Below are 27,927 nucleotides of genomic sequence, written 5' to 3'. Positions count from 1 at the left end.
AACCAAAACTGTACGATCCCTTTAAGCGATCAAAGAGAAAAGTGGATTGTTTTAAAGCATGTCATGAGTTTGATTCTTCCAAGTTTAGCACTTCGATGATCTTGTGTGTGAATACAATAGACAGAACTTGGAGGGAAGAGATTCCTGACATCCTTTACAAAATTCATCGTTCTCTTTGACCAGTGAAGCAAATCGAATGGGGTTTCCTGTAAGATGTGGGCAATGAGTTACAGTTTCATACCCTGAATTTGTATTTAGATTGATTCGATATTTTTAAAGATATCATTGCGGAGGGTCCCGTTGTAATTTTTTTTTTTTTTTTTTTTGGGGGGGGGGGACATTCACTGCCATCACTGAAGACACGTAAGCTTCATTTCTGAAGACCTGAGACCTTACTATGAACCAATGCTCTGTGGAATATGCATACATGCTTTGATTATAACGTCAAGGCGTGATTTGTAAATGTAAACTTTTAGGATTAAACCAATGAAGCCAAACATCAATTATTGTAATCCTACACAAATTTTGATATTCTAAAAGTCTGACCTCATCCCACATTGTCCTTAGATGTCAAAGTTGGATATACACAAGGTAATGACCAATGTTCTGTGGAATGAGAAGACACTTCTATAGACATAGCATAATGCTAATAGCATAATGCGTGATTGCACACCAGGTATACAGTTAACCATTGAATATACATCAAATATCAATATTCTGATATTTTGAGGTCATTGACCTGTCACAGTCCGCGGAGGTCAAAGGCAGAGACATGTAAATAATTTCCCTTGATCTGAGGAATAGGAAAGCGATTCAGTTGTAACACAAATGAATTTCGTTTTTAAGACATCGTTATCATGTTTATCATCAACCAATATTGCACCAAATACCAAAATTCTGATAATTTGAGGACATTGACCTCTGGAGTTCATCAGAGGTCAAAGGTAGAAACCTGTCAAGGATCGGTGGAACATTAAGGCAATTCCACTGTAAACAAACAAACAAACAAACAAACATGGTTAATGTACATCATTGCCGTGTTTATCATTAACCAATGACAAAATATCAATATTCTGATATTTTGAGGTCATTGACCTCTGGAGGTTATCAGAGGTCAAAGATAGAAACCTGTCAGGGTTCTATGGAACATGAAGACAATAAACACCACTGTAACAAAAAGTGAGTTTTTCATCAACGACGCAAAATATCTATTTTTATCAAATTTTGAGGTCATTAATTGACCTTAATTCAGACTTACCTCTTAATCTTAAAATGAATCTTAGCATGTACTAACACTGGTGAAAGTTTCATGCTTTAGTCAAATTTTGCACAATTTTTCGGCTTATCTGCTCTACTAGCTCTGGTAAACACTTGAATTTTATATTTTTGAGTGAAACTCACATCTGTACTGTACTGATTCCACCTAGCGCCATCTCTTGTTAAAATATAGCTTCCGTGCCATTCCGCCCAGGGTCGCCTGATCTAAGCAGCCGAACACGCACCCTAGGCATGCACACCGTAACCCCGCGTACCATTTACCCAGGTCTGTAGGGAGGCTAAAGTGTCATCGACCCGGCCGTGCCGACGCAAAGCTCAGCAGCAGCAGCACGTTCACATTGCACGCCACAAGCTACAGAAAGGGGACACGAAGCCGGTCTGGAATTTGATTACTTTCATTCGTAGGTCAGTATGTTGATAAGATAAGCTGTCTTCATTCTACAACTGTGTTGTAATCTGTAGCTATAGTGATGCGTTGATTGTCTGAAACGTTGGCTGATAATTTTTCAATTACTAGGTCTAGTATAGTTATACTTGTCGAGTCTCGAGAGTTGTCTCGGTCACTGCTTCGAATTGCCGATCGGTTGCAATGGTGTCTACATGCACATGCTGCCTTGGCCGGATGCATATTATGCACAGAGTTCTTGCTACCACGGCTTGCTAATTGGTTGTAATCTAACGTTGTTAGAATTCTAACATGTTACATAGTATCTAGATCCTAGTAACTTTTATAAGAACCATATTATTCAATATTAGATCACACTGATTATAACAGGAATAGAATTGTCTAAACCTTTGCCTCATTCTACTGTGTAACATTGAATGAAAGTTGCTTCTTATTTCTGGAAGTTCGATTCTCTGAATTGTCTAACGTACTTAACTTTAATCAGACGTCTAAGTTTGTTAACGTGTTAAATTATATTGTGATTAGATTTGGAATGCTGTGCGAAGTTTTCAGCTACGAATACAGGATACAATACCATAGTTATAAATTAACTTGTTAAAGCCTAAAGGCAATTTCGGTGAGTCAAAGTGTTAAAAAGGTCACTTGTGTAGAACACAAATATTCCGCTGCAACAAAAGGATCCGAAAGTCGGGGGAGGACAATTTTCTAAAAATGACATGACATTATTCCCTTACTCTTCCACTTTAATGTCATATATAACATGACTCATAAAAGTACTCGGTTGTGGAGATATCGATGATTTTATTAGCGCACGTCGAGTGGTTTAAGAAGTTGGCGTTTCGAGAAAAGCGCCTTCAAGTTTTCCTTCTGGCGCTATCATGATCAAGGGGAAGCAAGACCGTTTTCACCGTTTGACAATAGAAGGTACGCTCCTAGCAACCTCCGCGATGTTCATTCAAGCTTAGCGCCACGCGCCAGCAGTCTATGCACGACCAATCAGTAACCAGGATACCACGCACTGACCAATGAGATTACTCCCTCGTTGCTAGGGGCGGAGTCTAGCTGCGGCGCTAAATCCAAATCTTCGGACACGTTTCTGTTCTGTTGAAAGTCGGAAAATCATGGCCCAGAAAAATGCTATTTTCTTGCCTTTTCTTTGATCATTTAGCTTCGAAATTTCGGCAGATGATAGAAGATACATTAGACTACAAAATTATGTCAAAAACAGAAATCCGAACGTTTTGACAGATTTTGATGATCTGACTTCAAATTTGATTTGCTCGGCTCACCCATCAGCGACTTTAGGATCCTTTTGTTGTAGAGGGTCACAAATGGTCCTACCCTAGTGTCTTGAAGTTGAGTGATCATCTGCTTGCGACAGATTGCATACCCTTGGCCTTTGTTACAGTAGACCCTTTATGTGGCAGGTCAGGCCCAGGGGCAGTTTCACTCTTCGATAAAACAACTACTGGTAGTTTTCTTTTATTCTAACATTTTAGAGTACCGGTAGGTTCTACTGTAGTGTCAGTGTCGAGTGTGCCAAGTCAGGACCACTTTAGAACAAGAGCGGGAATCATAAAGCAAGTGTTAAGCCATAGACCCTAGTCATTTAGAATCTTATCTAAATGGAAAGTGAATGTAGATCGTGTTCTACTCTTGCTCCTGGGGCCTGTTTCATGAAGATTGAGCTTAAACTAGTTGCAATCAATCGCAAATTGCATTTCATAAATAACTTTGTGATTAATCACGAGTAACTCTCAATCTACTAAAACTGTAAAAGTTATGCTTGATTTTGCATGAAATCAAGGTAAGTGTCTTTATGAAACAGGACTTTAATCCTCAGTATTGAACTTCCGCTCAATTCAACAAGTTACGCTCAATAAATGGAGCATAAGATCAATTGCAACCCTTTATTTATGATACAGGCCCCATAAAGGCCATATTGGGCCTCTTCATTAACCTTCGAAACAGCCCCTGCTGCAAAAAGGCATCCTGTCGCAGACAATGATGACTGCTTACGCAGCGTTCATATTACATAGTCCCTGCAATGCGGGGAAAGTCCCGCGCTGCAGGAATATCTCCTCAAAAACCATTTAGAACTCTCGCTGGGACTTGTCCCCCTGTCCCCACGAAGCAAGTCGAGTCTTGGTACAAACTTGGATACGACTATTTGCACTCAACATGTTATAAGAAGCCATGGCTACTGTGTCTGATTTACTGGTATGGACAAAGTGGAACCCATTGTAAATGACATTTAGAGGTGGGCTGTAGAGGGTCAATTTTAGGTCACATTTTCAGAACATGTATGTTACAAGCATATTTCCTGTTGAGGTTTTGTATCTGATCATGGTTTTGTGTGTGAAAGTGCTGATCTTTCTTCATGCACCTTACGAGCTATGTTTTTGGGAGGTGAACCAAGTATAAAGAAAATATTTTCCTGTTTCCTGATGAGTCAATACATTCGTCAATTCAGTATGCTTCCTCTTTATGAATGTCAGTATCCTTTAAATACATACCTGTACTTTAAAAGTGTAGATTCCTGTTTGCTTGCTTTGTAGCTGACAGTAGACATTGTTGCTATTGTTTTCTTCTGAGCAATTTTTTAAACAGCTATTTAGCAAGTAATTTAAAATGAAGATGAAGTACATGGGTTTCATTCTTCTTGCTTTTCTTGAAACACCAAACAGTGAACACATTTGCTCTGTGACACCTTCATATATCCAAAATAATGATGACGGGGCCCTCTGGTAGAACAGTATCAATACTGAAAAGACTACCCAGGGCAAAGAAGACCATGTAAAAATCATTCTTAATGTTACAGAGCATACCAGTCTAAGAGGAATTAAAAGTATTATATTTGATTAAAGTCGGTTTTGAAATGACCGAGATATCCAAAAACAAAGTAAACCAAAGAGATCCTGGTTAAAGGCACTAGACAGTAGATACCACCAAGTAATTGGGTTCGATGAACCATCACATGTACAAGCTGTATGCCAAATGCTTGATTCATATTTGTCTTCCTAGGCATTTGTAATCAATTTTAGATGTGGAATTATACACCTTTTATGTATTTATGATACCATATTTGTATAATTTAAACTGATAATACCTTGGAAGAAAGTTCCGATATATTCTCTGAGGTGGAAAGCAAATCTCTCAAATTACGGTTTATCACAATTGTGGGTAACAGTGCATGTCTATAAATTCTTGAATTTTTAGATAAAAAGTGGAAGCAACAAAATTTGATTTACTGCTGTGCAGTATCAATATATCACAATTTGAGGTTTGAATAAATCTGGGAAATGATCATAATAATTACACATTTGACCATACATAGAAATGGACTTTGAACTGTGCATTTTGCAGATTTAATCCTTCACCTGGTCACCTTGTATGAGGATGAATTGTCCTGAAAACAAAATGGAGGAAGTCTTCTCTTTAGTCATGACAATACAAATATTTTGTTGTCATAAAAAAGAAAGAAATTGTTATCAATGCACAATCAAATTTCAACAAATGCATGTTTGATATTAGACCTGATTTGTATTATGTTTAAATGTATGTAAAAACTGTTCTGTAAGCTGATATCATTCGAAGTTTTTGTTTGGGATGACTTTGAATAGATCTGGTGATATCTAGCCTATGAAATGCAAAGAATTATATAGCATAATGCTATGTGTATTGTTATTTATTCATTCATTTAGTAGCCATATAAATTCTGCTGCCCCTTTCTCTTTTAAGGACAAGTTCACCTTCATAAACTTAAGGGTTGAGTGAATGCAGCAATATTAGTAGAACACATCAGTGAAAGTTTGAGGAAAATTGGACAGTCGATGCAAAAGTTATGAATTTTTAAAATTTTTGTGTTGGAACGGCTGGATGAGGAGACTAATAAGGCTCGTGATTCAACATATTTTCACTTTTTTCGCATACTAAAAGAGCACTTGACTTGGCCTCTTTCTAAAGGCAATGGGAATAATATTACCCATAACATATGTTAGTAACGAGTCAAGGGAATGTGTACTTTTTTCAAAAGATGAAATTTTGTGAAATTCTCTTAATATTTTCCTGCTGTATTGTTGTACGCTTGTGACATCATACACTGCAGTAGTCTTCTCATCCAGCTGTGATTGCACAAAAACTTTTAAAATTCATAACTTTTGAATGGATTGTCCAATTTTCCTCAAACTTTCAATTATGTGTTCTACTAATATTGCTACATTCTCTCAATCCTTATGTTAATGAATGTGAACTTGTCCTAAGAAGTTTGGTAAGCATTTTATATAACATGTAAAGTTAAATAATTTAAACTGGATTTCACAGCTTGGTGTGTACAAATGTATTGTGAGCTCTTTTAATCCTTTACCCCCCCCCCCCCCCCCAAAAAAAAAAAAAACAAACAAACAAACAAACAAACAGCAACAACAAACAAACAACAACAACAACAAACAAACAAACAAACCAAAACAAAGTAAAAAAGTAAACAAACAACAACAACAATGTTTAACAATAACTGATCATAGCTTTGAACAATGGCAGTGAATTTGGAAGCCAAATACAATATAGGTTAGTGTGATTCAGAAATGGAAGTATCAAGACCTTCATTACCCGTGTTGACTAAAATCTGTGGATTTTGTGGTAGATCTGGTTGTATAGTGCTACCAGGGTGCCATCGATGGGGCAGGGAAGTGAGTGGATAACATTATATGATATCTTCAAGGTGTAGTGTGTCATGCAGCAGGCTGGATAGTTTGTTCATGCACAGTTCATCTCAGTGTATGCAGTGTAACAGATACAACGTCTATCACTTAAAGCAGAAATAAGCCTGATACACATTGTAGGTTAGATTCTCATGTGAGGGGGGATTAAAAGCATGTGTGCTAATCCTTCCCTGTCCTTGGGATATGCTTACATTGGTAAAACATTCAGCAATTAAAGGGAAAAGTCTCCTTGTTCAACTTAATTTTGGTAGATAAGATGATTCAAACACACAAAACAGTGAAAGTTTCATTCAAAATATTGCAATTCAGAGTTACATGGAATCATTAGTGTGGTCCTTGCATGAATTCATAAAACAGTCGGTCATAATCAAATATCCAACCTTGGCATTAGGATATCATTATCTCACAATGAAATCCCATGTTGACTTGAAAAATTTTCTCTGAATTTCCAGCATTTGAAATAGAACTCATGTGGAAGAAATATTATCATTTGCCTCAACTGATTCAAGAGTTGAATTGAACTAGCACAGATGACAGAAGAAAAAAGTTATAGATGTTATATGATTGATGGGGGGGGGGGGGGGATGCTCCTTATTCAATAGCCGTGATCACACTGGCAAAGGATCGAGAAGTTTAAGATCGTGATCTTTGAGATCTCAAAGTTTTGCCAGTGTGACCCCAAACTTCCTCCGAAACTTCTTGCAAAGCTTCCCGCAAAACTTCCCACTAAAACTAGGGAGATTTCCCCCACCCCTGCCAAACTTCTCCTTGCGAAGTTTGTCACACATGACCAGTCCACCACCTCAAATGCGCATGACTGTTGTGTTGTACAGGTGTTCATTGTTATGTCACAATCACCAGCCATCAGATGGCACTCTCTATCTTCTTCTCAGTGCATGCGTACTAGTGACCTAAATTTCTCCATCCAAATCCAAAAGTTTGGCTGCTGGTGTGAACAAATAATAGCGCAAAGACTTTGTAGTGATATTAAACTTTTCAATCTTGTGCCAGGCTGACCATGCCTAAAGATGCAAAGGAATATAAAAGGAGACTTCAGACTGAGGTCATGACATTTACCCCTTAACTGATTTGCATATTATAGACTGATGTGATTGCGACTTAATATCGCTGTTACAGGCAAAATGCAAAACCTGAGACTTCTATAACTTTGTTATCATCATTATACTCTGTTTATGATGTCCTTGAAGCTCTCACTTATCTGTTTTTACTGACCATAGGACCCTTGTGGGACAATGGACTTCTACAAGACTAAACAACTTGTACCCTTACAATATGAGACATTGAGCATTTGTAAAAGCCAAGTTTTCTGCCTGGCTTTCTAGCTTCTATCATATTGTTGAATAACTTTTAGCAGGTAGTGCTGTGCTTGACCCTTTGTCTGTCAGGCACAGTGTACCTGTCCAGACAAGAAAGGTGTGCTAAAAGACCAAGGCCATCCTGTTGTGCTCTTACAGTGTATGATAAAGTCCTGTATGTATTATATACAGATTGTAGCTCCATTCAAATGGTTTTGAGCAATAAAACTAGGTGGATATTCTGATGATTGATCTAATTAGACATCCAATGTAGATTAAGAAAAAAATAGAAGCTATTTGGGGGGAATAGGTAAGATGGACTAATTGTCTGAGCACTGTGTGTATAATGGATTAGGTTCTTAAAAAACTCAAGATATCATGAGTTGTACTTTATTGCAATGCTCGTGTCCTTGGGCACAATGTCTATAGATAAATGTATCAGATAGGAAACTGAGTAAAGTGGCAATGTTATGTGGAAATCAGGGCATGGCCCTTTGAAAAGAGCAATGGTAGCACTGAAGAGGCTGCATGTGATAAGGTTCCATGACATTATTGTACACCTACAGGTGTATCATTGTCAACATTAAATCTATAAAAAGAATTAAATCTCCATCATTATCATCACCATTACAACAAGGTGTATTATTATATTATCATTATTATTGTCATTCATCATTCTTTTGATGTTATATGATCATGGACTGGTGATCGGTTGTTTGGCTCAGTCGGTAGCGCATCTGTCTCCCAATCCATATGACCTGCGTTTGGTTCCCAAGTCTAGCGGAGCAATGTTGTGTGTTAATTACAGGGTCCCCTCTAGCAGAGGCAAAACACTCTGTCCCTTGGAAGAGACATTACGATTGTAAAGTCCTGTTTTTGAGAGAGTCACAACTCATGCATACAGATTGTTATGAAAGTGTTTTTGAGAGAGTCACAACTCATGCATACAGATTGTTATGAAAGGACCTCTTTCATTCATTCTTTGCAGAGAGCAGGGTGCAATAATGTGTTGAAATAGTCCACTTCACATCCAACTGGACCACATGAAAAACCGGCCACATGTAGTGTGACTGAATATGGGCTATCCAGTCATCTTTTTAGATGGAAAAATGAAACAAACAACTGATTGACAAATTGCCCTACATCGACATAAATAAGCACTGAATTGATCAGTGTTTTAGTAGTAGCCATGATAAGTAGGGCAATTTGTCAATCAGTTGCAATGAAAACGTCTCGACGGAAGAATTTCATGAATTTGAAACAAACAAGTCGGAACAATGCTTAACAAGTGTTATTCTTAGACAAAATTTGTAGAAGTGGAGAGCTAATTCGTCATCTTCACCTGATATCAAAGGGATTTCTCTGAATCTGAACAAGTTTTTACAATCATGCATGTCTATTGTTATTATGTTGAACTTGAATGTACTGTATTTTTGTCAAATACATTTTTGTGATAGTATTGTAAAATGGTAAGATTTATTGTAGGCCTAAGGTGTATGTATTTAGGAACATTACACTTGTTATATAAATGTGTTCTACGAGATTTATCATTATTATTATTATATGATTATGATGATGATGATGATGATGATGATAATGATGATGATTATCATTATTATTACTATTATTTCTTCCCATTCCTCCTCACAGGTCTGTCTGATACTGTGGGATCACCATGGCTGCAAAGCGCCCTCACCAGGAGGTGGATTCCCACGATAGCGAACATTACTTCCAGCTGGCCCAGTACAAGGTGGTGACGGCCAACACTTTCCTGGACCACTGCAGCAAGCTGCACATCGAGTCTCGCCCGGGAAATGTCCGCAACTCTGGCATCATCTGCACCATTGGTAGGTCAGTAGGGCCTGCTGGTTCTAGTGGGAGAGAATTGGGATGAGCACAAGCTTTTATGCAATAATCCGTAAAGCGGTACACTCTGTACCCTTTGGTCATGAATGGCAGTCTCTTTCTTGTCAGCATTCAAAGTTTTGAGGATTACTGGAATTTGGAGAATGGATCTCTGAGAATTAACAAAACAAATCAAAAGGATACTGAATGTACATGTTTGTGGATTACTTTTTTTGTACTGAAAACTAAGAATCAGCAACAAAGTTATTGATTTACTTCGTCACTTCAGTCATCCCCAACATTTTGTTCAAGAAAGCAGTGTGGTGTGACCAGTATGTAAAAACATTAAGCAAGCAATGTCAAGGTGTCCAGCAATAAGAAGTCATGAAATTTTCAAGGATTGTACAAGTATACAGTTTGGAACATTAGTTAGGCATACTGAGTTTGTTAGTTAATCATTATAGGATAATGATAAAAATAACAGAATATTGAATGTTATGTAATAAATGTTTCCTTGCAATTGCCAGATGAGAAAATGTGACTTGAACAAGAGAGGAAAGCAGATATTTCTCTTGTCATGTCATGCATGGATGCACAACATGGAGTGCACATATTGAATTATAACAATTTTTGAAAATTGTTATTTTGTTATTTTGTTATTTTGACAAACAAGTTTTTTAATCCCACAATCAACTCGCCAGACTAGGTTTGCACACTCAGATGCTACAGCTTGTAGGGGTCATGCTCTGGTCATTTGTTTAGGCATATGCAGTGTGGAGAAGTACTTCATTTGATTTTTTATGTTGTTGTTGTGTGTGAACGGTGGCAAATAAAATCAATTTTTGCATTATGATTCAAAAACTGATAACTCCTGCGTGTGCATGTAGCCATGAATTTGTAGGTTTGAAGTTGGAGAGCGTTAACAAACTTGATCAAACAATCAACACACATCTTGAAACTCCCTAGAACTCATATCAAAATGATCTCTGCTTTAAGCCTTACTAAGATACATTGTATCACGCAAGAGGGGGAATTAAACAGTGATATGTCACATGCCTAGTTGAGCTGAGCTGCTGGTATTGTCTTGTTTGATTTTCGCACAAAGTGTCTCATGAAGCATTCCAGGCATGCACAATAGACCATTGCTGTGGAACCAACCAAAGAAACAAATGAGCACATAAAACAACAACAGACAGACAGACAGTTCAGATGTTTGTTCCCTTGAATGATGGTTCCTTGTCATGTGAGGATATTCCCAACTAAAGGTTGTTTAGAATCAAGGCATATGTTAGAAAGCACAGCATGGGTGAAAATCTGCCTGAAGTTTTAGTAGACAAACAATAAGAAAACTGTGGCATTTTGAATAACAGTTTCTCAGCTACCATGCATTTAATAAAGTGATCCACTGAAAACGTTCAGCTTGATAGGGAACTTTTTGGCTCAAGATATTTGGTATTTCTCGTGATATTTCTTTTTTTTTTCCATTCCTTCACAAAGCAGCACAGATGGATTTAAAGATTAATTAAAAAAAAAAAAACAGATGTAATGTGTTCACTTTCGTGACATTGCTAGTACACATTGTTGCTGTTGGTTTTTTTTTTTTATACAGAGTACGCGGCAATTGGTTGATTAAACAAATAAAATGAATCCCCATATTAAGCTGTGCTACTCTGCTGGTCAGGGAATGCCCTATATTTCTTTGATCATTGAAAAATGTGGACAGATATGTAGATATTGTGTTGTGTATCTGCCTACCACTGAAATGTGACACTACTATCACCCTGTGTCATTTCAATGAATGATTAAAGGAATATAGTCCAAGCTTTGACCAGAAGCGTGTTGAACGTTTCTGTCACATTTGCTCATGTATTGAAGGTCACGTTATGGATTACAGATGCAGGTTTACTAATTCTAAGTTGCTCTATTCACTTCTTTAACCCGTTGAGGACGGACTGATTTTGGTACAACACGCATTTCCCATAGACACCTGCCCGAGTATAGTATATATAGACTAGTCCTCAACGGGTTAAGGTTTGTCTGACAGTGTGTAGAAAGGAACTACAATGTATGAGAATGATATGAACATTATAGTGATTATTAAATGCATTCATGCCAAGGAGACTTGTGTTTTCTTTGTAGGACCGGCCTCTCGCAGCGTAGAGACTCTCGGAGAAATGATCAAGAATGGAATGAACGTTGCTCGCATGAACTTTTCTCACGGAACCCATGATGTAAGACTGTTCTTTTCATGTTATTTATTGTTGTTGTTTTTGTTGTTCACTTTTTCATTTGGTACACTTACTTTCTAATGAATAGGATAAGATATTTACTAAATTACAAAGAGCCAGCCATTAATTGTGCCAAGGAATGATGGCATTTAAAAATCTTTGCAATTATTTTCCCTTCCTGTGTTCTTTAATATAGTTAGTGCACTGCGTCAAAAATGAGTCTGTTCAGATGGAAAGCCTAGGTCATGCAAAAAGGTGGCATAGGATTATATAATCAAGGAGAGTGTAAAATAGGATAGTGTACCAGTAAGGTTGCCAGAGTATAACACCAGAGATGAGAACATTCACAAGACTGGCGTCTCTTCCCTTACCAATATTATTTGTTGGTGTGCAGAAGTCTGCTATCATCATCATTGTACTGGTACCGGCAGTTATGGTGCTGCTCAAGTTTCTTGTGATGCGGTACCTCCAACAGATGAAAGGAATATCTTATGGTGTCTGCATCAGGCCATGCCTGGGACTTTAAAAAAATTCATTGGAATTGAAATGCCCATGTTGTGACCATAATGAAGGGAAATCATTATGAAATAGATTTCACAATGTGCAGTTTGTAGTCATGATGTAGCGTATGTAGCATTTGAAATGATGTGACTGACAATTGGTACTTTCAGACAGCATATTATGAAAGAAAATGCTAGTAGAATCTTATGTTCAAAGTCAAATTTAAATTCTGTAAGATACAGTGTATGTTTGCTAGATAAGCAAAACTGTCCAGTACAACCAGAGTAAGCAGTCTTGTGAATACCTTAATAGAACCTTTTAGATGGTGTGCCTACCTTTAGAATTAGTCATTGTGGCTCGGGGGATTAATCCACGGTATCTCAATCTCAAGGTCCGTGGTTCCAGTCCGCTGGCAGCAGCAGTTGTACCCTTTATAGGCAAGGCACTTATTCCTCATTTCTGAGTCCTTTGGAGGGGACTTTAAGCTATAGGTTGCATTGTAGCTTGCTCCTGAGCCCCATAAATGAGTGTTTAATTGCCACATGACATAAAATTATCACTTAATACAACAAATTGAGCATAGGAGAAAAGTTGCAATCATTTTCACCTTTCACCATCACCTTGTCATGAAACCTACATACATTGTATGTGTATGAGATAACTCAAATCCTGCCTAATGGAACAACATACAAATGTATGCAAAATTTGATCTTTTGCAAGTAGTCACCCCTATGTGGTCAATATTAACAAGTCCAACACGCAGCTATGTCTTTCTTCTGGCATCCCAAGAACAGCCATGTTGTGGATTTTTTTTTCTCACCAATCTTTATTCCAGATATTCCTATTATGGTCCATTTTAAGTCAGCAGTACATGCACATTTGTTGAATGACGTCATGAACAAATATGATCAATTGTTTTTGTGATGTGTGTATTTGCATATTAATTTGTATTCAAGGGCCACTTCTCATCTGCTTGATGGCTTCATCAGGCCTAGAATCTGCTATTAAAAAAAAATAAAAATAAAAAAAGATGCAAACACCTGCACGCATTTTTTAATAGTTGCAAAGCTTGTACTTTATTCATGCTGAGCTGTCAAGGAAATTTTGTATGTCATAAAAAATGAGAGGAAATAATGGATTCCTTTTCAACAGTGTAAACAAAATTTCACTCATTTGCAAGCTTGGGGTCTGTCTTTTTGCAGTACCACCGGGAGACCATTCAAAATGTGCGAGAGGCAGAGAAGAACTTCAACATGTCTCGCTGCATCGGCGTTGCCCTGGATACAAAGGGACCAGAGATCCGTACCGGTCTGCTTGCTGGGGTGAGCTTTCTCTTTAACTGGCCTCCTACAGATTGTATCTCCCTGTATCTCTGTCATCAAGTTTATGCAAGAGTATGCTGGACATGTCAGGAATGTTTTCTGGCAAAATTAATTCTCCAGTTCATGGGAAAGGAAATTTTCTACTCCATGTACTGTATGTCATTTGTAAGATTTCGATCTATCACATTAATAGATATATCCAGAGTATGCAGTAGTAATATGATTGGGATAAATGACAATGAGATTAGAGATGCTTCAACATGAATGTGGACAGTTGTTTGCCTTTTTTCACTTCACATTTTCCCTGTGTAGTACAAACATGAAGATATATGTACCTACCGTGATTGTTCATTTATTTATTTATTTATTTTTCTGCATCTGCTTACAAATCTCATTGCAGTTTAGTATACATGTATGCAGATTTGGATGTACAGTAGATTTTAACATGCTGTTGGCAACTGTAGAGCTACAGGTGTATGGTCTGGTTTTATAATGTAGTATTTCACACACTGAATAATTGCAATAGTCTGAATAATGATGTCATGCCATACTGATGAAATATTCAATAAAATGGTTGCCAGATAGGCCTGTCATTGGCTTAATATTTCTTTTAGGGGATAGGAGAAAGAAAAACAAATCCCATCAAAGGCAGTTTTCTTTTTCTTATCTTCAACTACTGCACTATGTTCCTTGTTATGGCAATAAGTTTGACTTACTCTCTTGAGACCAGCATGTATATTATATTGGAAGGTTGGCAACATTTTGCCAAATATAGGGAGATATAGAATCCATGATCCGAGGTCAAAACATTATACAGCAATTGTTTGACTGCTCTAGAACTAGACACAATGTCAAGTTTCTTTGACCTGTGTTTGGGTTTGTTTGTTAGTTGGTTGGTTTTGTTCGAACTGACTGTGGCATACAGCTGTAAGTTAAAGAGTTAAACCGACAGTGGATATCTGATTGTTAAGTGTAAATCTGATTGCTTGTGTGAGACAGTCGTGTCGGTGTTGATGGCACTGTTTTCATTCACTTGTTTGGGTCACAGGGCGGATCAGCAGAGATCAAGTTGGAGGCAGGGAAGACAATCAGGCTCAGTCTGGACAAGGCTGACTCCGAGTCCGGCTCGGTGGAGAAGATCTACGTCGACTACGCCAACATGGGGAAGGTTCTGGACAAAGGTAGCACTGTGTTCATTGATGACGGCCTCATTGCGTTGGAAGTACAGGAAATTGGTAAGCAAGCCTGCTCAACCAACCATTGTGTTGTGATGTGAGTTTATCCCATGTGTGTCTCAATCTTCACAGCAATTCTTTAATATGACTCTAACTATATATTAATTAGTGGGGACACTGCTTAAATGCTTCATTCACCAAGCAGCATTTCAAGTCTGAAATATTATTAAGTGAAAAACTGAAAGTAGTCTAGCAAATCCCAGCCACATCATGGTGGCCTTTGTGTGGCACTGTTACATGGTTCACCTCACTGGGTTCATCTCTATGTCATTGAGATATGGTTGATTAAATCCCTTTTTGTGCTCATGCAAGATAAAGTTGTACATTGTAACTTCAGCATTCCAATCTGTTTCAGGGGTGTTCAGTTCATTCCTCTCAAAACTTGATCTCCATGCAAAGTTAGACAACCTACTCAGATGAAGCAATGCAACAGTACCTAATGAATTCCAAAGTAATGCACTGTGGAGTTACACTGTAGGAGGATTGCATTGAGCTTCTTCATTGACTGAAGGTTTCTAGACATCCATGCCAATTGGCAAAGAAACCACTCCAATGCACATATCAATCAGTGACTAAGATCCAGTGAGGGTTGGGCAACCATCGAGAATGAAGCTTGGCGAGGTGCAATAGCTGAAAGGAGTCAAGTTACTTTAGATGACTTTACAACATGGTGTGAACGAGGCTGGACGTGGAGGCATGATGATTGTATTGTCATGACATTTAGTTGGGTTGCTTGCCAGAGTGTTGATAATTTACACAATGTCTTTTAATAGTGTCGTTTAAAATGTCTCTGTTCAAATCAAAGTTTGCATCACCTTTGTAGGAGAGAGGCATATTAAAGATTGTGCTTCTTCATTGCCGGGAAGTGATGCACAGTGATTAAATATATGTTGAGATTATGCCATACATATTTACACCTCTATTGTTAAAAGGAAAAAATGGGGTCATGGCAGAAATTTAGCAGGAATAAACTTATGTCAGTGATTTGACAAAAAGAAAAGTTAGTTGTAGACTTTCTCAAAGCTCTCCATTATGTAGCTGCCATTTGTTACCTAACTTGTGTGAAATGTACGATCAGTTATGCCCTGCATTTGAATGTTTCTGCTGTAAGAAAAATAAAGTAAGATTGATGATTGCAAAAGCAGAATGATTCCAAATATCATTGTGTAAATAGTTTGTACATAAGTGGTGATATGTTGACTGAAGCTTTGTCTTTTGATTCTGAGTCGGTATTTCACAGTGTTATGCTGGAACTGGAAGAAATTGTTTATGAACTCATTTTTACCTTGGTTAAAAGCGTGTGTTAAAAGTTCTATTACATTCTGAAAGACTGCTGTCTATTCAGTGTTATCACCATGTTCAAAGACAAAACAGATTAATTAATCTTTTTGTTGTTGGCCTTTCTAGATTGACATACACTAATCAGCTTTGTGATTGATGGTTCTCCTTTGCTTCTTTTCTGTTTTATCCTCCTGGGAAATGCTTGTAATGTGTAACAGGAGCTAGTTACTTGGACTGCAAGATCATCAATGGGGGTCTGCTGGGGAGCAGGAAGGGTGTGAATCTGCCTAATGCTGAGGTGGATCTGCCGGCTCTTTCAGAGAAGGACAAGGCTGATCTCCAGTTTGGGCTTGAGAATGAGGTGAGATCTCTCCTTAGCAAGATTGATTCAAGGGCAAGAAAATATGATTTTTATGGAAAAGTATGTTTTGTTTTTGTTTTTGCTTTTGCTTTTGAAACTTGTGCAATTTCTTATTTTTTTTTTTTTTAAACAAGACTGTATGAGCTGGAGTTTTCAAGGTGATTTAATTTTTTCAAATAGCCTTTGAACTTCAAAAATAACTGGCAAATATAAAATTATACAAAAACAATAGTGGGTGAATATTTTTTCTTTAAAAAAAAAGGCCATGTTAACGCGGGATCATGCACAAGTAGTAACAACTGTAGGTCTAGCACGTTGCGTTGGGCATGATGTAGCAATATCTGGGACATAGCAATACATTAATACAATACTTCATATGCAGAACACCCTAGTTGTATTGCAACTGATTGATGGATGGCCCAACATCGACTTAAATCAGTTGCAATAAAAACATCTCGATGGAAGGATTTTCATGAATTGAACACTGCTTGTATATGTTCAAGGAATCAGTGAGTAAAACACATTTTTTACTGGTGTTGTTGCTTGTTACTCATTCTTTTTGTATTTCATGAGAGGTGAAGGAACTATTTCTGGACCCTCGCAACTGCAAAATAAACAACTCGCGAAAATGTTCGACAAGTAGCAATTCACAAAAACATATCTGTACGTCAAAATTCCAGCTTGTACACTAAATTATTTGCCAACACAATTTGTCCCTCTACAATATATTAGCACGTTTGAAGTCTGCAGAGGTAGCAGCCCTGGTTGCCTTCATTGAAGGCACTACTGAACAATATTTCCAGTTTGAACACGAGATGTAGAATCCTACTCACCACTAGTGTCTTGAAGCTTGGAAAGAGGCACTGTAAGATATGATCTGCAGTGCTTTAAAACAATGAAAATCTGAGAATGATTCAGTTTGCCATACCCAATGATCTCAAAATCAGGAGTGCTGGAATAAACAATTTCTGTAAAGGTTTAGCAATATGTGATTGATCTGCCTAGAGAATATTGGCAGAATTACCTTTTCAAAGTAAATGCTGAAGGAAAAAACAGAAATATATCAAGGTTTTCGTGATACATAACAACTATTGTAGAGCTGTGCTGCAATGTTTGGTAGCCATTTAAAGGTGCTGTTTACCTTTGGGAGCAGTGATTTAAAAAATGTTCAAGATATCACATTTGATGCATATGTGTACATGTAGGTCAGTTGTATCACAAAACATCCGACCATATAAAATTTTTGCAATAAAGCATAAAATTTAAGGAGATATCACTATTTTTCTGAATAACCATAACTGTGTATGGTTTAGTCATGAAACATTTTTATTATAACTTTTGTTCACATTCTGTATATTTAACAATACCTAACATCGATTATACTAGTTCAAATTTTTACATTGGTTGTTTCCATCTCTAACTCACATTTTAGAACTATTTTGAAGCACTAATGCTGGGTTTTTGTTTCATCTGCTAATAGTAAATTATGCCTTTAACAGTAAGACCTTATACCCATACTACAAAGCTCGCTGGCTACGTGCCTATACTATGATGACTTTTTCTTGTCCTCTACGTGACCTGTCTTCTCAAATTGTCTGATAATAGTCAGAGGTCCATTTCATAGAGAGGTTTTCAGTGAATGCTAGCTACAAGAATAGCAGTCGCCATGATATGAGTAAAACACTGTACTTGTTCTTGACTTTCTGCTTATGCGTATTGGAAAAGCAGTTCTTCTCTTTCTGCAATTTCTGTTACTTTGCATTGAAAATTAGAGTTAAGGGAGTAAACTCCTGAACCTTTGCATTTAGTTAATCCCCTTTTGGGCCCGTCCCCCAAAAAAAGTATGTAATTGTTGTAATCTACACTGATTGCAGTTTTCACAGTAAAAACTCCAATGCTCACAGCTGATCAAATTTTACCCCTCTGCAATGCAATTTTTGTTTGCAGTTGCCATGGTAACAACCGCAATTTTTACAACTGGTTAGTTGCAGCCAAACTGCTGTGCAATGTTTGGTAGGCTGTAAGTGGGTGGTAATTTTACAGTGTGAAATGGATGTAATGAATGTCTGCACCTTTAACAAGACTTTGTAGGCCATGACAGCCTGTCTGGCTCTGGACTGATGACATTAACCTTTTCATGTGGTCTGCCCCCCTCTCCACAAAGGTTGAGATGGTGTTTGCTTCCTTCATTCGTAAAGCTTCGGATGTCTTCCAAGTGAGAGAGGCTCTAGGGGAGAAGGGAAAACACATCAAGATCATCAGTAAGATTGAGAACCAGGAGGGGCTGGCCAAGTAAGTCCTCCCAGATCCAGATTCATTCATTTTTAGCTCACCTGAGCCAAAAGCTAGAGGGAGCTATTCCTATAATTCAGCGTCCGACATGCATTGCGCATTTTGCATGACTGAATTTTTACATAGCTTCTTCTTGAAAACCCCATGACAGATTAACACCAAACTTAGGAGGTAACATCCCTTGTCTTATAGAATCTCAATTTGTTCAAATGCCCCCCCCCCCCCCCCCCCCCGGGTCCAAGAACCACCAAATTTGAGATTCTTTTAAAACTCTTCTTCTATGAAACCAGAAATGCTTTGAGTAAATACTGGTATTGGTAATTCAAGTTTGTTTATGGCAAATCCAGAGGTGGCCTCCTTGGGGCCAGGACCAAATCGGGGCCTCTTACCACATTTTGATCTTATCTTTGAAAAGACATGGTAAATTTTCTACAAACTTTGAAGGCATTGTTGCCAGTGTGACGAGGCTATAATGGACACCATGCTTCCTAGAGCCCCCCGCCCCTAAGTATGCTATGTTTTTTCTTAATAATTAGTCTATAAGAATGCATGGAAGGAAAACTTACATTACTCAGATGAGCACTAAACTGAAGCATCTCTTGTTTTATGTAGATCACATGTCATGGTTTCACAGTGTGACAGACACAAGAGAAAGGAATTCTGAAAACATTACACATTCTGAAAGCCCTCAAGACACTTTCTCCTACTACCAAAGCCAATATATGTGTCTTCAGTTCTCTTGCTGTCAAGATTATCATTTGCAAATGAAACAAGAATCCAGCTTTAGTGCTTCAGAATAATTCTAAAATGTAACTTAGGGATAGAAACAACCGATGTAAAGATTTGAATTGGTATAATCGATGATTAGTATTTTGTACAAAATGTGAACAATAGTTATAATAAAAAATGTTTCTAGACTAAACCGTCTATAGTTATGGTTTAACCCGTTGAGGACGAGTCCCGAGTATACTCGGGCAGGTGTCTATGGGAAATGCGTGTTGTAACAAAATCAAACCGTCCTCAACGGGTTAATGGAAAAAATAGTGATATCTCCTTATATTTCAGGCGTTGCTGCAAAATCTTTGCATGGTACAGTGTTTTGTGATACAACTGACCTACACATATGCATCAAATGTGATAACTCAAACATTTTTTAAATCACTGCTCCCAATGGTAAACAGTACCTTTAATTGACTGAACTTGAGCCTTTGCCCCTAGAAAAGTGTTTGTATCCTTTTCTTGTGTTACTGTTGTTTATTTTTATGTTGAGCTTTAATCCCATTTTCATTGCTCATTTTTCTACTAATAAATATCAAACTTGTGTAATATTCCCATCTTTGTCTGTCCTGTGTTCTCTCAGATTTGATGAGATCTTGGAGGCCAGTGATGGCATCATGGTTGCCCGTGGCGACTTGGGTATCGAGATTCCTCCAGAGAAGGTCTTCCTTGCCCAAAAGATGATGATCAGCAGGTGCAACAAGATTGGAAAGCCAGTTATCTGTGCCACCCAAGTAAGGAGCAGCTTGGTATCATTCTAATGAAATGTTATTGTTTGATGCCTCATGCCAATGTTCTACATTAAAATGGTTAGAAAGCATCAGTTTGGCTATTTGGTATGATGGGATAAGATTTTACAGATTGTACTACACAATGTAATCCTACAAGAGAGAAATTGTTTCAGGTGTTTTTGTCGGAATTATTTGGTTTTGCTTTGTTTTATTCAGCTGGACAACATCTCACTATATATGTTGCATGCTATGAGTAGCATGTTACATCGTATTCTACATCCTCTATTACATGACGTGTTGAAATTAAAAAGGCTAAGAAATCCCTGCAAGAAAAGTGTACTCTTATAAATGTATTGAGTTTCTTAGCGATATTATTGTCTTGAAATATCAGAATTTCAACCATCTCTGCATTTCTGGTGAGCAGAGAAAACTTAATTTTATGCCAGTGTGCAAACGAAGAAACAGTATTGGTACTGAGCCTTCAAAATTCATGTTTATCCCTGAATTCAAAGCTAGCTTCCAGAGCTATTCCAAAAAGAGCAGAATATGCATGCCATACCAACCACTCTCTTCCCTCTCCCTCGACCTCCGATGATGACCACGTCCTTCTCCCCTCCAGATGTTGGAGAGTATGGTCAACAATCCACGCCCCACGAGGGCTGAAACCAGCGACGTGGCCAACGCTGTCCTGGACGGAGCTGATTGTGTCATGCTGTCTGGGGAGACGGCCAAAGGAAAGTACCCTGTGGAAGCTGTGCGGATGATGCACAATGTGAGTACTCACTGCTTGCAGTAGTACTAAAGATAAGAATTAAAAAATCAAGGGAACATTTTTTTTTTTTAAATTCATTAGTGGATATTTGTTGTTGGTTTGCAATGGAAAAAAGACCCTTTCTGTTTTAACACTAAATGTCATCTTTAAAGTTAAAGGGGGTGGCTAGTAACTGATCAGTGAGAATCAGTGGGAATGCTGGGGGATGATTGTTCCAATCCTTGTGGGATTCATTTAAGAGTACTTTATGTATCTATTGTTGTGAGAAAATTATTTGCTTCAGAATGGTCACATATTCAAGTAATGTGCAGTTTAATGTTTCCAAGTTAGCATGTCTGTACAGTGACGGGGCGATTAAACTGCACATTACTTGAATGTGAGACCGTTCTGAAGCAAATAATTTTCACACAACAATAAATATACATTGTATAATGTACTCTTAAATGAATCCCACAAGGATTGGAAAAATCATCCCCCAGCATTCCCACTGCTTCACACTGATCAGTTACTAGCCATCCCCTTATAACAGGGAGAGAAATTGCGATGCTTCTACAATTACCCCATTGACCCAAACCAACCACGAGCAGTTACCCCTCCCCCCCCCCCCACACACACACACACACTAAAAAAAAAAAAAAAAAAATGTTCTGCATCCCCTGTTGAATTATTATACAATTAAAACGAAGTAAAAAGTGGTTTGGTTCAAAGCTTGATATATTGTGCAATATATATTATATTGCAAAAGTGGAAGTTTTTGCAGTGTTGAAATTTTTGCACAACCAGAAACTAGTGTGAAAATAAAAGCACACAAATATTCTTTCGTGTTATATGAATCACTTTATAATGTCTTGATTTTGCGGAATTAAATGTGTTAATTGAATTCTCCTTACTTGACAGATCACAAAAAATTTCTCGCACAAAAATATCCACCTTAACAGTAGCTAGCTCTTGATTGGTTGATTCAGAGCACAGTGGGATGGTGGGATATGTTACATACAGTCATGCTAGGAAGACCAATTTTATTTCTGTACCCCTTACCCCCCCCCCCCCCCCCCCATCTCCAGATCTCTCGTGAGGCAGAGGCAGCTGTCTTCCACAGGCAACAGTTTGAGGAGCTGACCAGAGAGGTGGACATGCCAACCAGCGCTGGACTGACGGTTGCCATAGCAGCCGTGGAGGCATCGTACAAATGTCTGGCTGGAGCCATCATTGTGCTTACAAAGACTGGCAGGTATGTTTACAAACTTGGCCTTAAACTGGAGGAAAAGTCACATTTTGTGGTTATTCAAAGTTATTGACTGGTGTGTTTACAGCCCTCATGAGAAAGGAGACTCGGAGTCTTGCTTCCATTAGTCAATGAAATGCCCAACACCGCCTAAAATGCCTGAAACCGCCCGTCCTTTTTTTCTTACGGTTTAATGCTGTACCATTTTTATTTGTTTTCATATAGAATATATGATTATATAATTTGAAAGAGGTCAAAGGTAAATAAAAGCATGTCAGAATTATTTTCGTGACACACCATTCTCTCGGTAAAGTCTTAATAGGCTTTCAAATAAACATAACTTATAATAGATAAAAATAAACTTGCAGTGAGCTATTTTACATCATTTAGAAAGTTGTCAAAAGGACAGCAATATTGCTGTACCTTACAGGGAACCACAGGCCATTATGTACAGAATCTTTAGTTGCTAAAGGATTAATTATTTCATCAACGCTTTTTCTATACAGATATAGCACAGAAAAGGAGGAAATTGGTTTTTATTTCTTCATCCACTGTTCTTCTGTAGTTACTGAGTAATTTGCATAAATTTGGTAAACATGACCTACTTTCTATGCGTGATGAAGCATTGCCATGGCAACAAGTTCACTGACTTTAAAGCAAACAACTTCCAGTTTTTCTTCCATCTGTGGTGGGCAAAGGGTAAACTGAGTGTATGACCTTTTCACTGACAAAGCAATGTTGAGGGATCTTTAATTGGCTTTAATGGAATTTGATATCAGCAGAGTATAAAGAAAGCCAGTGGATGGTTTGTCTGCATAAGGATGCATTTACACTTCACTTTTTGGCCATAATCAGCATTTTGGAATGTGACTAGTGTAAAGCATGGTTGCATCCCGCCCTGCTTTGATGTAAACGCTATTCCAAAACACAGATTTAAGATTCACAAAAAGGTGCCTTTAGGATTGATGGTTGCTCTTTAATCATGTTTACTGGGGAAGCATAAATGCAAATTGCATTTACAATCAGTGATTCTCTCTTATCACATTTATTGGGGAAGCATAAATGAAAATCATGTATGCTCAACACTTTGCTACATTTAGGGGTTTATACTTTTTCAACAATGCGCAGTGTATGATTGCAAAACTGTCTCTAGCGTAAACAGTGCCCTCATGAACAATGATTCTGCCTTCGCGAATTGAGCATAAATGCATCCAAAAATAATCCACTTACCATATTACCTCTATCTGGCACTTTTGTTTTGTTTTCACAGATCAGCCCACATGATCTCTCGATTCCGTCCACTGGCACCAATCTTAGCCGTAACGCGAAACAACTGCATTGCCCGCCAGATTCATCTTCATCGCGGCTGCTTTCCAATCCTCTACCCTCACCCGGAGGAGAAGGACCGCGTCTGGGCAGAGGACATCGACAAGCGCGTCAAGTACGCTGTGGAGACCGGCAAGAAGAGGGGCTTCTTCGAGGACAACACACCGCTTATCGTTGTCACGGGCTGGCGATCAGGACCAGGGTTTACCAATACCATGCGCATCATCTATTCATAAATGACACACCCCAACCCCCTCGCCCCTCCCACCTTGTTTCGTGTCGAGCAGAACACTACAGCCCGGTATACCCTTGTCTAATATTGTCAAAACTTTAATCTATATAAGAGTATGAATATTAATATATCTTATAAAACAAAGCAGGAGGAATTCTGCAGAAACTCCTTTTGTTCGTTTACATCCGGTAATGTGTTGTCTTTCGAAGAAGTGCGCCCTTGTGTTATTATATATCTGCCAAACAAGCTATTTACACTTCCTACAAATGCCATGGTAGGTGAAGTACTGGTAATAAAGGGCAGTTTGTTTTTATTCATGTCTACTCAAGAGGGAATTGTATGCCAATGCCATCTCTATTTAGTGTATGACTACAAATAGCAGGGTAGGCTCAGTGCAAGTTTGTCCCATACTAGATTGGCATTTCAGAACTATAAATTAACAGAGGTTGTCATAGACAGTTGCTGTAAATGCCAGCACTTCTACATGAAAAATATGTAGTTTCTTCTTCTGAAGTAAAACAGAAAACATGTGCTTACACATATATTTAAATTATCATTTGAGCCAGTAGAGTTAATAACTCATCTACATGATGTCTTGCTCATTCACACTGCATTTGATGCATTGAGTCCTTTTGCTTGTAAGGATGCTGATGATGAGACAACTTGCCGGTGACTGTATGTCACAGACTCAATGGAAGGCGAGAGAATTCAACCTTGTGCCAAAGAAAAAGTGCTAGAAATAGGATGCTTTGCTCCCCCAATAGCTATGCCAGCCAGTTACACATTGTGTAACAGTCTCTATGATACTCTGATGGCAATTAATCAATAAATGAATTAATTGTTACCTTTTTGCCCTGTTTACCCCTTCTTTTCAGACAGTATGATGGAACAGTATGCTGAATGCAAAAATGAGTTTCATCCTGTAAATGGTTGGTGAACATAGTGAGAACGTAGCAAGATTAAATTATGCAATTTATGAAGAGACATCTACTTGGGTGCTTGATTTGCAAGCACTCTGCGTGGTGATTATGCTTTGGGTTTTTAGTTGATGTGGTGTGAGATAAGGTAAGGTTTTTGTCCTCACACTTTGCTTTGTTTAAATTTTGGTTCTGGAAATGGAGATTGTGTTCAGTCAATATTATCTATGATTGTATAGCACAAGGAGTGGCAAAGAGTGATATTTCAGTCTGTTTGTTGCTGTGCGTGTTATTTTCAGCACGGTTAACTTGTAAAATGAATAAAGTGAATGGTCAAGTCTAGCTTTTGCTCTCTGTTTGACGGAACATGACACTAATACTTCATCTTAGATATGCCATGTGGGCATTTCTGTACTAGACTTTGTTCAATGAAATTATGAAATCTTACAAGCCAGAATTAAGAGATGGTTATGTTGAAAATGATATTGATATATTGGTGAAATAGTTGTCTAAAAAGGGTCTATTTTTTAGATAAATGAAGTTTTCACTGTGTGCTTGTGTTGTTTTGTGCTACTGTACCCATGTTGGCTGGATGTCTGTTTTGAACAGTGCACATATTGCTTGCTATTAGAACTGATGTGAGCATTTTTGTTTTGTTTTTTTTAGCGCTTTGAGTGCTGTTATAATTCATGTTATATTTTTTGTTTGTTTTGTTTGTTATTAAGTGACAAGTGGGACACTTAGTGAAGCAGTATTAGGCACATGATATTCATGTCTTGATTTAGAACAGTATAATCACAAGTGCTGCATGTCATTACATACTACCAGTAGTTGTTGGGAAAGAGAAAACCTTTTATCCCTCCACACAGTAAAGCTGGCCACACTCGATGTCAAAATTAAACTTGGTAGTGCTTCTTTATTACTGTTCATGGTGGTATGCCATTCACAAAATAAAGTCGAAAAGTACTTTGGCTACAGAGTTCCAGTCTCATGTGTGTCAGGTGTAGGAGCATCATGCTTCATTTATGTCATGGTATGCAAGTATTTATGTGTTCTACATCCATTAATGAGACTACCAGGGAGCCCATTCAGTAGCAGTGTCAATACTATAAGGCTCTGTATGCACTTTTGTGGGATGAACAGCTGGGCGTTCTGTCTCTAGGTTGTCTAAAGTCGATCTTTAATGTGAGAAATTTTAAAGCATGATGTGAGAGTTTGACTAGAGAAATTTTGTCACCTTTGGTCGCTATGTTGTGACCCCTAAAAGCTTGTTCCATTGTATTCGATATAATGGCCTATTAAATAGCATCTGATATAATAGAACTATGATGGACAGATTGTATTGGTTTTATCAGAGGCAATAAAAGCAGTGGTATGGACAGAATGATTTGTGAAGCCGCATATTTTATGTGGAGATATCCGATTTTAGCAATTGTGGGAAAATGCCAACTACAAACATGGCTTGGATCATTGGTTTGTCCACATTATATACAAACATATACAGAATCTTATTCACAGTTACAGAATGAATAATATATACAAGTCAATTTTTTTCCCAGTACAGTTTTTTAACATGCATATCATTGGCACAACTCACTCTGTGAAGTGAGCTGACTTTGGAAGTACATGTACATAACAAGATTTTGTTACTGCAAGAGGATTGCACTGCTGCAGTGTAGTCAGTTTGTATTTCCCTCACTTCCCTTGTTCACTGGGAGATTGAAAGAATAGGGTGAAAATGTCACTTCTCAATACAGTCCACATCATAAGGATTCAGAAAGAAGCACTTTTACACATTACACACACCAACACAAGGCTCAATGTCAGACCTCATTAACCCACAAAGTGAAGGGGGACCTTGACCCCCAACTGGCCCATACCCCCCCCCCCCCCCCCCCAACAGACCCACAGATAAAACAAATATTCATGTCACATACTCGAGTACTGGTGGCTTCAGTGTTTTTCCAAATGCATGCTTATAAATTCATTTTTCAAAATGGTGTGTACCCTACACAAACATGTAAACAAGACAAATTATCATACACTGTATCTCACCTGAAAACTGAGCTCAACATGTACACATGTAGCGATCCTGTGTAGTCCTACATGTGGGTATCTCAGTAGTAACCTGTAGACCTCTGTTTCTCTTTGCAATGATGTTCATTTGTGTGTGTATGTGTCTGTGCATTATGTAATTTGTAGTCCACGTGTTGGTCAAATGTGACCATGCATCACAAAACCAACAAAAAGTCACCAGACATGGATTTTTAGTTCAGGGCAGATTCTGAAAGAGCAGACCCTAAGCTTTAAAGTGATGTATTTATAAAAAGCAATCTCAATTTAAATGGACTCTCCTAACCTACCTAAATATTGGAAAGAAAGAATACACTCTGGAAAACTGAACTGATAGAAGAGGCTCTGAAGTACAAGTCTATTCAAGCTCTAATCTTTACCAAGCCGCGCTAGCTGTGTGATAAATAGGACAATAAACAGAATGTAAACCAACTGTATTTAATAGCAACATCAATGAAGGGATTATCAGGTTAAGCTGAAATTTAGCGTGCTCTACTAACACATTTTTTCCATGATTAATGCTAACGTCCAAAGCAGAAGCATTATCTTTTCAAGTTATTAGAGTTGAAAGTGAAGAGCAGGCAAAGGATTTTCAAGAAATGAATAGGGCTCTTTAAGACATATCACTACTCTACAAAAAAGGGTTGTATAAAAACTGCTCAAAACACACTTTCCCATTCATTTTGTGATCCCAAACTCAAGGATAATGTAGATGAAGAATAGCTCTTTCAGAAAATATGAAAATTCAAGATTGACTTGGCTGACCCGTTTCATCTTTTTTGAATCCTCCCATAAAATCAAGGGGTGTGACTTTTTGTTAGTTTTGTGATGCACAGTCACAAATAATATTATCAACAGAACAGAACTTCACAAATGTATCATCCTGTCAATAACAGTTTATTAAAGAACACAAATTTTCAGGCACCCTGCCCTTTGTCAAGTTATACATATATATATATATATATATATATATATATATATATATATATATATATATATATATATATATATATATTATATATTGAGTAGGTTGTCCACATGTTGGCGAGTTAATAAGATAACTAGAAATGTCGCTTTGGCGACTGGTA

General features: G+C 37.8%; 1 protein-coding gene across 1 annotated transcript; it reads left to right on the top strand.

Annotated features, from left to right (window-relative positions):
* Positions 1-1,553: 1,553 nt before the first annotated feature.
* On the top strand, positions 1,554-26,150 carry LOC140237991 (pyruvate kinase PKM-like). The gene is made up of 11 exons (XM_072317919.1): positions 1,554-1,683; positions 9,372-9,568; positions 11,706-11,797; positions 13,498-13,617; positions 14,666-14,852; positions 16,352-16,494; positions 18,659-18,786; positions 20,147-20,297; positions 20,914-21,066; positions 22,131-22,297; positions 23,562-26,150. The coding sequence occupies exons 2-11, from the start codon at positions 9,397-9,399 to the stop codon at positions 23,851-23,853; spliced, it is 1,605 nt and encodes a 534-aa protein (XP_072174020.1). The 5' UTR covers positions 1,554-1,683; positions 9,372-9,396; the 3' UTR covers positions 23,854-26,150.
* Positions 26,151-27,927: the final 1,777 nt, after the last annotated feature.

The sequence above is a fragment of the Diadema setosum genome, chromosome 14 (assembly GCF_964275005.1).
Source record: "Diadema setosum chromosome 14, eeDiaSeto1, whole genome shotgun sequence".
Classification (NCBI taxonomy): domain Eukaryota; kingdom Metazoa; phylum Echinodermata; class Echinoidea; order Diadematoida; family Diadematidae; genus Diadema; species Diadema setosum.
The sequence above is the reverse complement of the archived record's forward strand: the minus strand, read 5'-3'. Positions and strand labels throughout refer to the sequence as shown.

Bases quoted from the DNA above. Each gene is read 5' to 3' on its own strand.
- LOC140237991 (XM_072317919.1), top strand. From the start codon at position 9,397: ATGGCTGCAAAGCGCCCTCACCAGGAGGTGGATTCCCACGATAGCGAA. The intron at 16,495-18,658 runs GTGAGATCTCTC...CTCTCCACAAAG, and splicing joins AGTTTGGGCTTGAGAATGAG to GTTGAGATGGTGTTTGCTTC. The intron at 18,787-20,146 runs GTAAGTCCTCCC...GTGTTCTCTCAG, and splicing joins AACCAGGAGGGGCTGGCCAA to ATTTGATGAGATCTTGGAGG.